General features: G+C 33.5%; 1 protein-coding gene across 1 annotated transcript; it reads left to right on the top strand.

The window, feature by feature from the left end:
* Positions 1-21: 21 nt before the first annotated feature.
* Positions 22-1,605, top strand: LOC133327469 (uncharacterized). Its single transcript, XM_061535987.1, has 4 exons — positions 22-418; positions 483-670; positions 744-900; positions 970-1,605. The coding sequence occupies exons 1-4, from the start codon at positions 226-228 to the stop codon at positions 1,461-1,463; spliced, it is 1,032 nt and encodes a 343-aa protein (XP_061391971.1). The 5' UTR covers positions 22-225; the 3' UTR covers positions 1,464-1,605.
* Positions 1,606-14,368: the final 12,763 nt, after the last annotated feature.

The raw sequence follows: 14,368 nt of genomic DNA, 5'->3' as shown, positions 1-14,368 counted from the left end.
TCTATCTCACGGAAATCTAGCTGTTCTTCTATTACTTTATCTCAAGAACCTCTGAAAGAACGCTTTGACTCCAATACCTGTGTAAAACTGACGACAATTTTGAACCAAAATAAAATTGGCAAAAGAATTTTAGAGACCTATAAAAAATACGAACATATAAATGAAGATCAACGAAATTTAATAATTACAACAATAGCTAGTTATTTTCATGCAAATGAGTTGCACATGTCTTTACAAGAAAGCTATAATTTGGAAAAACAAATAATAGAAATGTTTCCCAATGAGAAACTCCATTCTTACCGCACCGACAGACGTGGAAAGCTATATGTAAAATACAACAATATGAAAAGAAATCACATTTATCAGAAAGATAGAGATGTCAATTCACCTAAGGCATCCAAACCTGCAGATTATATCGGTAAATTATTCGAAAAAAACGTTATGATTTATACAAATGTAGTAAATTTGGGTTTTTATTATAGTTTCTGAAGAAAACGCCAAAGAAATAATTCATAGTTTAAAATACGATAATGTCGACCAAGAACAATTTTTAAAAATGTGGCAGTCATGCGCAAATTACCGAATACGTCAAATTTTTGATGAGCACGATAACCTTAAGGATATATTTAAAACCTGGCCACAGTATAAAGAGGGTCTTGGAGTAAAGTTGGTAAGTATCTTAATTTATATGTCCATCTTAATTTAATATTCTTTCTACATGTGTGTGTTGATATTCCGTTTAGATTAACATGGACTTCGGAGTGCTGCATAAAGACTACACACCAATATTCGAATGGGAAACTAAACTTATTACGGTGTATAATGTGATTAAGAAGGAAAAATACATTAAAGATGCTGCAATTAAATCAGTTTTCGATAGAATTGATCCATCAGACGCAGGTTTGTTACGAATCAATTTTCATTAGATGCATATCATTAAATAACTAATATTTTTATTTAATTTTGTAGCTTCAAACATGTCTTTATTTATGATGCGCTTGACTTGGTGTCTACACGGCTACTTATATCCAACATCAAAATACCTCCGTAAAGATAAAGATGGAAAGAAAACGTATGGGAAATACACCATAAAAGACTCCCAAGAATCGTCAATATTCCTCGCACGAAGTATCCAAGAAGTAGACAACCACTTAAATTTCTTAGAAAAGAGAAATGAGAATATTCAACCTTTTATTTTTGTTGTTGGAGATGACAATTTAGAAGATAATGACTACAATTTCTATGTTTATTTAGACCATGCATTGCTACATTTTGTAGATTTCCAGCGAGCACTAGATACTTGCTTCAAAAGCTTTTTCTTATTTTATTTAGAATTTCCCGGAGCATCCAATCAGTTCTGGATCTTTGTTCAAGAGTACTTCTATGACATGAAATCAGCTCACACAAAAAATTTTTCAAAAATACTAAATATTTTAAGCGATTTAAATTATACCGAGAACTGATTTATATATAAATTATCTACATTTAATATTTAATTTTGTATTTGAATATAATTCAAACGCTTATGTACATTTTTAAATTTTATCACATTTATTTATTAATTCATTATTCTAAGGAAATATTGAAATCTATATTCATTGTAAAACCCGTAATGAATTATTTTTTAAGTTTTTTAATAAAAAATATTTCCTAAATGCCTAAAATATTTGTATTTATATTGAATTTTGTAAAATTTAGAACGGCGTTTCTAAAGCGGAAAACAAAATTCAGTTCGATGTTAGGGCTTCATTGATTAAATGTAAATTATACATTAGTTTGATGCAGTTTATTCATTGAAGTTATGTAATTTTAATGAATAAATTACGTAAGTTTGATGAATACCTTTTATTGGAATGATGCAGAATATTCATTATATAGAGATAATAGAACATCAATTTGAGTATATTTTTTCATCGAAAGGAAGAAATAATACATCAATTAAATGAACTTTTTCTTCAATATGATGACATTATTTCATTAAATTGATAAATATTTTTGATGAAAATTTGATGTAAAATTCTTCATTATAATGATGAAACGCGTTGTAAGCTCAAAATCGAAGAAACATTTCATCAAAGTAATGCCCAAAATCATCATATTGATGAATTTTTTTCTTTCAGTGTAGTCAAATTTATGAAATTACGATTGTTAAGACCACGTACAAATTTTAATATACTTTGAAGAACAACACATGAGTATTCTAATATCAAGGACCGTAACTGTTATAAGTAATATGAAATCAGTTATAAAATAACAATTATTTTGTAGCCTAAATAAAAAGTCAATTTTAATTATTTATTTTTTTAAGGGAACCCCCCCATTCTCGATTTTTTATTTTTAAGATTTTAAATGGGCTGGTAAATGAATACCAATGCTTGTTAAGGTTTGTAACTTGGCACATATATATTTGAAAATTTAAAAAGGAAGAAAAATAATTTACAAAAATTTGTTGTTGTTGTTTTGTTGTTGTTTTTTGGGTGCAAAGAAAAGTCCACATTTTCGATGGCGGGCATGATAACTCCTCACTGGAACATCGGAATCCGAAAATTCCAACTGTGTTAGAAAGAGGGCATGTCTGGCTCTCGTATGAACTAGGATTATTGACTTCGCTCTAAAATTAACAAAATGGTGGACCTTTGAAAATTTTTTTTTGGAAAATCGCCGATTTTTTACCAAAAACCATGTTAAAAAATAAGGAAGATCTTCACCGATTGGCTTTATCCTAGTTCATACGAGAGCTATACACTCTCAGAGAAACGCTGCAAAATTTGGAACCGATTGGATTATTGGTTTTTGAGTTATCGTGCCCGCCATTCACAAAAAAATGTTTAGAGTAAAACGCGTTTAAAGTTTGAGAAGCCCTTTAGCCGTCACTTAATGTTGATACAATAAATCGGATATATCTTCAAGACTTCTTGAGATTTTCACTTTAAATTTTGTAGAGACATTCCTTAATCAGTGTAGATTCGAATTATATCAACAAAAATTTTGACACCGAGAATGGGGGGGGGTCCCCTTAAAGGAAAAAATAAATATGATTGTTATTTTTTCCGCCAAAAATAAAACAATCGTACATACGAATCTATGAATCTTTCACATTTTCCATCCATGCCTAATATTATTCGAAAAATGTATGCATTCATTACAAATATATTAATTGAAGTTACATTTTGATTTCTTTAACAAATTTCCGTAAACCTTTCACCCAGTTTCTTTAAAGACTTAATAAAATTGTCACACTTATACCCCACTACCTTCATCTATGTATGTAAACAAAATATCATCTCACCTATCCCCATTTCGTGTACCAAAATCCTTGTATCTAAACACAACCCCAAAATTTTCTACGAACTATTCACAAAGTAACTATTGAAAATTTCATAAAATTTCTAAATTAAATTTTTACTTCAAATGTTTACAACAGCCAATTGTGTACACCATGCAATAAACAAGGTAAATATACGAAATGACAAGCGTAGTAGTAGCAGTAGCGTTCAAACAACGAACAAAAGAAAATGACAGCACAGTAGCAGCAGCAACAACAACAACGATATCAAGAAGATGTGAAGTCAAAAAGGGTATAATATTCTGACACTCATCATAACCATCAATTCGATCAAGAACGACTATGAAAACGAAGAAGACATGACAAACAAACCAATTTTACCTTTTTTGTGAGGGGGCTACCGAACTTTAGTGCGAAATTTCTCGCTGTTAAGGTAGTAGAACAGACATACAGACATATGTGCTTGGGAACGTATGAGTATGTATGTGGGTGTGTTATTTTGAGTTGGGGTATTTTTGTTCTCTGGGGACCATTTAGGTATGCCTCGAATGATAAAGAATTTTTGAGACATCCCAATTGCCATAACGTTACATATTTGCATGCTTGTTATTTTGTACGTATACATATATGTGAATTTTCACGAGAAATATGCCTAATGTATTAGGCTGGAATGTATAAAGAAAAATTGTTGCACTGACACATGGCATTATATAATAACAAATATTGTATAGAAAACATCAAAAATCGAAAAAAATAATGATGTGTAAGCAGCCGTTCCTTTGAGATCCCGGTGTGAATTCCGAATTCTTTAATCGGTGGTGTGAATTCCGAATTCTTTAATCGGTCAGGATCTCAATGTGACAAATATTTATGTATGTCTATCTATACATTTAACAGGGATTTTTATACCCTACACAACTATGTTGTCAGGGTATTATAGCTTTGTGCAGCCCCAAAAGTTTGTAACGCCGCGAAATATTGGTCCTAGACCCACCTTTAAGTATACCGATCGTCATATCTCGACTAGCTGAGTCGATCTAGACATGTGTGTCCGTCCGTCCGTCTGTCCATTATAATTTGTAAACACGATAAAGGCCACAGTTATGGACCAATCTTCACGAAATTTTGCATGTAGGATGGGTTCTGGCCAATGAAGACCCCTATTGTTTTTGGGAAAGATCGGTTAATATTTAGGGGATGAAATGGACCATATACAAAATTTTTGTCGGTTTTTCTGGTCGCTCCAGAGGCCGCAACAATGGTCCGAACATCGTGAAATGTTGCATGGAGAAGCGGATCGGGCCAAAGAATAAGCATGCCTGTTTGGAGAAAGATCGGTCAATATTTAGCGGGTCAAATGGACCCTGACTTTTGTGTGAAAAATTACAAAATTTGTATTCTATGGCGTATATATTTACCCCTGAAGGACATATACCCGAGAAGATGATATTATATCCAAGAGGAGTGGTTGACCTTTAAATTAAGACCAATTATATTGTTGTATGTGGTCGGATGTGGGAGTTACACCAGAATATTTACAGGAATCTCCGTATTCGTATATTATTTAGTAATCCACTATCACTCTGGAGAGCGGAACTATAGCGCTGATCGCTTTGAAATGTTCCATGAGGTTCCAATTATGGTCAAGGACAACGCCTATAATTTTCGGTGATGATCAGATAATAATTTTGAAATGAAGTGGACCGAAAACTTAATTTTTTGTGTTATTTTCGAGTTGATCTATAGACCTCAAATGAAAGCCGAACATCACAACACAACCCACGGTGAAGGAAATCTGGACAATAGTTGTACTGAATACTCGTAATATTCGGAAAAGATGTCAGTGTGAGGAAGAGGGTGCAAATATCACGAAATATTGCCCAGTCTCGGAATAAATATCCGCAGAAAATTAGAGTTCCGTGGTAGTTGTGTAGGGTATCGTATGGTCGGCCCCGTCCGACTATACCGCTCCGCTCACTGGTTTTTTTTTGAAATCTCAAAACTCCAATATGAACAGATATTGACAATGCAAGGGTGGAACCTGTATCTAAAATCCTCGACGCTTAGCGTTTAAAATACCGAAATTTGGGATGAATCAATAATTGGGGACTATGCCTAAATGTGAAACGATATAGTTCATTTTCGAAACTGAATAACCCCCATGCTAATGTGAAATACGCTTATATGGGGCCAAACCTTAACATGCGAAACAAATGAGTTAAATATTTTAATATAACCTAGTAAGGAAAGGAGTAAAGTTGGACGGACGGACTATATGAGATCCTTTACTACTTTAGGTACGTTTAAGATATGCATCCTAACAGGCATTGTATTTTTGAAGAACAATTGATGAGAATTCAGACGAAATAAAATATGTGGTGTGTATATATGTGAACCGACTTAAAGTCTTCGGGTGTTTAGTGCAACATTCACATAAAATCAGAGAAAATCAGTAAGGAAAGATGTAAAGTCGGACTGGACCGACTATATAATACCTTCACCATTTTAGTATATTCTACATATATATCGTAATACACGTCGCCTTTTCGAAGGAACATTGAGCTATATCTAAATATGAACCGATTTTCACGAAACACAGCACACATCATTCTAGACTCAATTAGGTACACTATACAAAATCTCACGCAAATCGAAAGATATATAGGGACTTTGGTGCACCATTTACCTTAAATCGGACGAAATTATATTTGGGAGCTATATCTAAATCTGAACCGATTTTTCATAATTTCAATAGGGTTCGTCCTTGGGCCAAATAAATGAGCTGTGCCAAATTTCTTCCAAATCGGATGATAAATGCGACCTGTACTTTGTTAACAATCAACAGACGGACGGACGGACATGCATAAATCGACTCAGAAAGAGATTCTATGCATATTCTCAAAAGGAACCATGTCTCTAACTCGTTTCGTTTTGCCTGTTACAAACATTTAAATGTCTCCATTTAAATGTCCCCCTGAACCTGGGAGACATTTAAATGGGAGTGCACGTATATAAAACATCTGCGGTACGTGAGCACGAAACATTATATGAGAGTTATGTGAAAACACGGTCATGCATTGAATATTTTCGGAATGACAAATTCCAGACAAATTGATGAGAAAACGTGGAGAAAACCTTAAAAAAATCGAAAATGGGACTGCATCGTTATACGAGAGCAATACTAAAACTTGGACCGATATTGATGTTTTTATGTTTACAGATTTAACACCTCATGACAACTCAAAATTTTAAATTAGAGACCTTTGCTTGAAAAAAGTGCCCAAACTTTCCGAAATACCCAAAGTTTTGGGGTACACATATATGACGGCTACCCTGCAATATGGGTCAATATTGATAAATTATGGTAGGGAAATTTTGTTTTCAATCGTTTCACTTACAATTAAATTAGTGAGTTATAGAAGAAGTTCGTTAGATCCAAGCAAAGAAAAACATGGGCTTAGAAGAAAAATATATATTCTATTAAAAACTGTTAGGATTTGAGTTCTTTAGCTAATTTTCTTTTACAAAATTCTTACAACAGTTGGGACCTTTTAATGGACAATTTAGGAAGACTAAAACTGTTATTACTATGTGCCTTCAAAGAGTATTTCTTGCTACCGAGGCAGGTGTATGAAGTCGTATTTACCATCAGAACCATTATCAAACATAAGAAAAGATACTTTCATGTCCTATAAAACTGAGATAAGAGCGAGTCTGGATTATTATCTCGGAGATCAGGAACCAAGTATCTGAAACTAAGGCAAGTCCCGACCATTATTACTGAGATAAGGGCATGTCAGGTCATTATCTGTAGGATAAATATCAGTCAGGACCATAATCTTAGAGATAAGGGACGTCAGAACTCTTATATTTTAGATAAAGGTCAATCAGAATCAGAATCTAATAGATAAAGATATTGTATTATATAGGGACAGTCGGGACTATTGTCTTATAGATAAGTTTGAGTCAGTCAGTCACATACCAGTCACGATCATCTCTGAGATAAGGATCAGTCAGAATCATTGTCTCTGAGATAAAGCGAGCCTATTTCCAGAGATAATATTAACTATGTTGTGCAAATTTTTCGTGCTCCATTTGAATAATATAGAATAACAATATGGGAGGTATATCTGAACAGAAAAAATTCGGCTCAATCGGACAAACTATTGCAGTTTAGTTGACCAACAAAATAAAATTGACAAACGACAAACGAAGAGAAAATCCATCTAAATTAAATCTCATCATCATTCAGAGCTTAGTAAATATCATCCCAATCAATTTTCAAAAAAAAAAAAAAAAAAAAACATTAAGGAAAGTTGTAAAGTCGGACTGGGCCGACTATATGATACCCTTCACCACTTTGGGTATATTCTACTTATGTATCCGAAAATACATCGCCTTTTTGAAGGAATTTTGACATGAAATTGTACGAACTTAAATATGTGATTTTTAAGTTTTCCTGTAACCTATGCTAAATTTCATTTCATTTGGGCACAGTGGAACAGATTTCTGTAAATTGATGTAAATCAAACTTGACACACGCTATTCGGTATGCTGCATTGTTTAAAATGTAATCTCAGTAAATAAGTCGAAATTGTATATGGAAGCTACGAGATATCTATATCTGAACCGATTTGAAGCAAACATGCCAGAGATTAATTTATATTAATTTCAATACGTTTTGTCAATCGGCCTAGCTGTGGATCTTTAGTGCACAATTTACTTAAAATCGGACAAAAATATATATAGGAGGAGTACACATCATTCTAGACATAATTCAATACGATATGCCAAAATTCGTGCAAATCGAATGATTTTCAGAGACTTTGGTGCACTATTTACCTAAAATCGGACGAAACTATGTATGGAATCTATTTGTAAATCTAAACCGATTTTCACGAAACTTAGCACACATCATTCTAGACCTAATTCAATATGCTATACCAAATTTCGTGCAAAACGAAAGACATATAGGGACATTGGTAGAACTCTTACCTAAAATCGGGCGAAACTATATATGGGAGCTATATCTAAATCGGAACCGAAACTTAGCACACGTTATTTTAGACGCAATTCAATACGCTATGCCAAAATTCGTGTAAATCAAATGATTTTCAGGGACTTTGGTGCACCATTTACCAAAAGTCGGGCGATACTATATATGAGATCTATATCTAAATCTGAACCGAAATTTAGCACACCTTATGTTAGACCTAATTCAGTAGGATATACCAAATTTCGTTGAAATCGAAAGATATATAGGAACTTTGGTACCCCATTTACCTTAAATCGGACGAAAATATATATGGGAGCTATATCAAAATCTGAACTGATTTTTCCCAATTTCAATAGGGTTCGTCCTTGGGCCAAATACGTGAGCTGTGCCAAATTTCATCCAATTCGGATCATAAATACGACCTGAACTTTGTTTACAATTTAACATGGACAGACGGACGGACATACGTAAACGACTCAGAAATTGATTCTATGCATATTCTCAAAAGGAACCATGGGTCTATCTCAATTATTTTTGCCTGTTACAAACATATGCACAAAGACATAATACCCTGTACCACAGTGTGGTGAAGGGTATAAAAACGGTTCTTAAAATACCATGTGGTCTTATATAAGATTAAATAGTATTGAGTACCAAAATAAATAAGAGCAGGATACAAATTGATTTCTAGAACATAGAGTTGCCCTATAGAAAAACAGTATGGTCCTAGAGGTCTTATAGAGCCAATCCGTGTGGCCTTGTCCTGGTCTTATATAAGAACAATCAATTCCTAACGAAAACAATTTTTTATAGAAAATCGTTATTTTTGTTTTCGATACATCCTAGTACACGTTCTTCTTTATACAATTGTCGCATGCAGATACCCTTTCGTTACATGGCAACCTTTTTCAATATTATGAATAATCATAAAAATTTATTTGTAATAAAATAAAAACGAAAAAAAAATATTTTATGTGCCAAGTTGTTGAGAGCTTGGTTTTCATCACGTTTCAATTGTGAGGAAAACTGTTGATGGCAATGAAAATGAATTGCTGTCTTTCACCCAAGTCAAATGTATTTCAAATAAAGACAGCACAACAACGAATGTTGATTGTTTTTCACGTTTTTTGTTGTTGTTTTGTTTTTTCCTTCTTTTAAATTGAAAGACATGCAACGTTTTCATTACGAACTTGAAGAAAATTGTTGATTTCGTTATTTTATTATGATTGTGGTATGATTGTTGAATGATTAAATGGTGAAAGTTATGAATGCTTTTTTTTGGTGGTGGTGGTTTTTGATATGAACCCCCAACCAGTTATGCTTATTTAAAATATAGGTGTCGCAATGCATAATGTTGATTTTTTTAGCAAGGTGGAACTTGGTGGAGAATGAAATGATAGCGCCACAAAATATGGAGTTTATATAAAGGTAATTAAACAAGGAATATGAAACAAGACCTACTCCTCTGAGAAGGAATTTCCTTCCATCAAAAGAAAAAGCAATGTAGGTAGATATTGTAGTACTTCAGTGGTACAGATTTTCAGATGTAAGTTGATATTTATTATTGCGTAGGATCTTTTCCACCCAAAAATTTTCAATACTGGCCCAAGTTTCGCAGTAGACCCTATATTATAATTATTAACATTTGTATACCCTTCACCACACTGTGTCTTTGTGCATATGTTTGTAACAGGCAAAAAGAAACGAGATAGACACATGGTTCGTTTTGAGAATATGCATATAATCACTTTCTAAGTCGATTTATGCATGTCCGCCCGTCCGTCTGTCCATGTTAAATTGTGTACAAAGTACAGGTCACATTTATTATTCGAATTGGATGAAATTTGGCACAGCTCATTCATTTGGCCCAAGGTCGAACCCTATTGAAATTGGGAAAACCCTATTCAGATTTGGATATAACTCCCATATATATTTTCATCAGATTTAAGGTAAATGGTGTACCAAAGTCCCTAAATATCTTTCTATTTGCACAAAATTTGGTACAGCGTACTAAATTAAGTCTAGAATGATGTGTGCTAAGTTTCGTGAAAATCGGTTCAGATTTAGATATAGCTCCCATATATATTTTCGCCTGATTTAAGGTAAATGGTCACTAAGGTCCCCAAATATATTTCGATTTCCACGAAATTTGGCACAGCGTACTGAATTGAGCCTAGAATGATGTGTGATAAATTTCGTGAAAATCGGTTAAGATTAAGATATAGCTCCCATATATATTTTCGTCCGATTTAAGGTAAATGGTGTACCAAAGTCCCACAATATCTTTCGGTTTGTACGAAATTTAGTACAGCATACTAAATTAAGCCTAGAATGATGTGTGCTATATTTCGTGAAAATCGGTTAAGATTTAGATATAGCTCCCATATATATTTTCGTCCGATTTAAGGTAAATGGGGCACTAAAGTTTCCAAATATCTTTCGATTTGCACGAAATTTGGCAGAGAATACTGAATTGAGCCTAGAATGATGTGTGCTAAGTTTCGTGAAAATCGGTTCAGATTTAGATATTTCTGCCACATATATATTTTCGTCCGATTTTAGGTATAAGGTGCACCAAACTCCTCCAATTGACACGAAATTGTGCTCAACCTATTCAATTGAGACTAGTTTGATTGCGCTTTTTTGTAATGGGTTCAGATCCAGACATTCCAGACATGCAGATTCCATATATATTTCGAACGGGTGTCTGATTGATATTATCGAATAGTGTGTATTAAGTGTGCTATAAATTGATTTACCCAAATTTGTCCCATTGAAATTTAGCATAGGTTGCAGAAAAGCATGTATATGGATTGATGTTAGTCGGTTCATTTATTGATAAAGATCAAATCAGAACAATTGTTTTTAATGGAATTAAAAAAAAAAAAATAGAATACCCATATGTATAATATACCCTAAGTGGTGAAGGGTGTCATATAGTCGGCCCAGCCCGACTTTACTACTTTCCTTACTGGTGTTATATGGATGCTATAACATGTTAATTATAGCCTCCATATAAAAGTTCCGATAGATTTTAGTTATTTTGAATGCCCACCACAAGGTAGATTTGGGTAGAATGCTCAATTCGGCAATTGACAAATTTTATTGAACAACCAACAAATCGTTAGAAAATAAATTACCTTGGCGGAATCCTTTCATTCGGAACCACTAAAATTTCACAGAACAGAAATATTGAATTATTAAATCACTGCTTGTCAAAATAAAAGCCGTACAGAAGAAATGACGTCATTACAATCAAACAAATTCCCGCATCCACTCTCACGGCCAGTGGCAAATTAAGTGGTCACAGTCATCAGATTAGTTGTTAATTGAAAATTCTGACTACCAACGGACTGGCTATATCAACCGTGTAATGCTAATGGCAGTAGAATAAACAAAAGGATTTCGCAAAACACAAAAAAAAAAATATTTAAACAATTTGAAAGCTGAGCTACGCAAAGACAAGCAATTACTTTACCCTTAAGTAAAATCAACAGAACGCCAGACATTATATCTACGACCAGTAGGATAAATTATCAACGATGAGAAGTAGACGACAGAAATTGTCAAAGTTTATACACCAGAAAAAAAGTTCATTTAGCTGATGAAGTCATTTAAAATTGTGAATTGTTTTTGGAATTTGTCTGAGACAGGTAAAGAGGTCATTAGCTTTGTGAAATTGTTTTGAGAACAAAATTTGCGGTATTTTATAAACATTTTAGTTGTTTTGCTTTCAATTTGATTGATTGGTTTATTATTTTCTTAACTTTTAATAGTCCTTGAAATATTTCTAATTGCAGACGGAATTTTTATTTGGGGATTTTATTTAATTATGGTAGGACAAAGTTTATCCTATGATAAAAATGATTTTTGAATTCAATTTCAGGCCATTAAATTATCGGAACGTCACAAGCGTCGTAATATTCGGACACGATATATGTCCCAAAGTATAACATTTGATATTATTCTCCAAATTTGTTGGAAATATACGAAATTATATATTGGAACCTATAAACGTTATTAATTGTCTTGTGTAGATTCTAAGGTTCCAGTATACCTAAAACGGCATCATAATTTGATGAAAGAATTGTTTAATCCGAACATACATGTTATTTTCATTGGTGTCCCGTATGAATTTAATTTTACTTGCAATATTTTTATAAACCTCCACATTATTTCAACCATTTGCGAGCGATGGATAAAAGAAAGAAATGTGTAAGAAATCACCCAAATAGAATAGGAAAACGGAAATTTTTACAAACAGACAATGAAATCAAATCAAAGGAAAATATGGAAGTATGTGATGGTAAACGCATATTCAAATATCTATATTTTGACTGAAGACTCGGAAAAAAAATAGTAACAACCATTTTGAATACGAATTTATACTCTACATCATTATGTATGGAAGTTATACATCGTCGACAATTATGCTAGACCATTGTTTGTGAAGTTTAAGATGCATGAACATATACTGACAACATTTCTGGAAAAACGGGGATTTTCGCCGCTGTACCAACGTATAGCCCACTCGAAAATGTAAATACATTTTTTATAATACCCAACATTGGTTGGGAACTTGACTAGGGACAATCTTCACAGAGATGTTTTTCGCTCTCCTATAATGCGGTTTAAACCTTCAAAGTGGACCCATATCGAAATTTTTCTGCAAAAATGTTTTTCACACTCCACAAACTGCCAAATGCCAACTTACAGTTGGGAGAATTAATCATTATACCCTACAAAACTATGTTGTACGAGTAAGTGCCCAAAAATGTATAATCCAAATCGTCATATCTCGAATAGCTGACACGATCTACAAATGTTTGCCCGTCCGTCGCTCCAGACATCTATTGTTAACCAAATACAACAAATTTTCCATGGGGAAGACGATCTAACCAACTAATTCGAATGGGTGTCATGATAATGAACGTCAATATTTACCGGGTCAAAAGACGCCGCAGAGCAGCTGTGATCGGTCAAGTGAGTGCAAATATCGCGAAATATTACACAGGCTCGGAATATAAATCCGTGGTAGTTGGGTAGGTCGCACCGAATCTAAGTCGATTTATGCATGTCCGTCCGTCAGATCGCATTTATGATCCGAATGGGATACAATTTGGCACAGCTCATCTATATGGCCCGAGGACGAACCCTATTGAAATTGGGACAAATCGATTTAGATTTAAATATAGTTCCCATATGTATTTTCGTCCGTTTTAAGGTTAATGGTGTACCAAAGTCCTATATATCTTTCGATTTGCACCAAATTTGGCATGATGTGTGTAAAGTTTCGTTAGAATCAGTTCAGATTTAGATATAGCTCCCATATATATTTTCGCTCGATTTACGATAAATGGTGTACCAAAGTCCCTATATATCTTTCAATTTGCACCATATTTTTCATAGCGTACTGAATTGGGTCTAGAATGATGTGTGTAAAGTTTCCTGAAAATCGGATAAGATTTAGATATAGCTCCCATATATATTTTCGTCCGATTTAAGGTAAATGGTGTACCTAAGTCCCTATATATCTTCCGATTTGCACCAAAGTTGGCATAGCGTACTAAATTTGATCCAGAATGATGTGTGTAAAGTTTCGTGAGAATTGGTTCAGATTTAGATATAGCTCCCATATACATTTTCGCTCGATTTAAAGTAAATGGTGTACCAAAGTCCCCATATATCATTCGATTTGCACGAATGATTTGTGTAAAGTTTCGTGAGAATCGGTTCAGATTTAGATATAGCACCCATATATATTTTCGCCCGATTTTAGGTAAATGGAGTCTAGAATTATGTGTGTAAAAGTTTTTAAAAATCGGTTCAGATTTGGATATAGATCCTATATATATTTTCGACCGATTTAATGTAAAAAGTTTACCAAAGTCCCTATATATCCTCCGAATTGCATGAAATTTGGCATAGCGTACTGAATTGAGTCTAGAATGATGTGTGTAAAATTTCTTTAAAATTGTTTCAGATTTAGATATAGTTCTCTTATATATATGTTCGCCCGATTTGAACTAGGACCCAAAATATGGCCATTAGGAACAAAACCTGTTGAAATTAATATAACCTAATCT

This window comes from Musca vetustissima, unplaced genomic scaffold (genome assembly GCF_032173495.1).
Source record: "Musca vetustissima isolate MV318-11 ecotype Yass unplaced genomic scaffold, APGP_CSIRO_Mvet_v1 utg34294, whole genome shotgun sequence".
In the NCBI taxonomy this organism is placed as follows: domain Eukaryota; kingdom Metazoa; phylum Arthropoda; class Insecta; order Diptera; family Muscidae; genus Musca; species Musca vetustissima.
The sequence above is the reverse complement of the archived record's forward strand: the minus strand, read 5'-3'. Positions and strand labels throughout refer to the sequence as shown.

What these genes read in the sequence shown, in the direction of transcription:
- LOC133327469 (XM_061535987.1), top strand. Translation starts at nt 226, where the DNA reads ATGTCTTTACAAGAAAGCTATAATTTGGAAAAACAAATAATAGAAATG. An exon ending in CAAACCTGCAGATTATATCG is followed by an intron (nt 419 to 482) that starts GTAAATTATTCG and finishes TTTTTATTATAG; the next exon opens with TTTCTGAAGAAAACGCCAAA. An exon ending in AGGGTCTTGGAGTAAAGTTG is followed by an intron (nt 671 to 743) that starts GTAAGTATCTTA and finishes TATTCCGTTTAG; the next exon opens with ATTAACATGGACTTCGGAGT.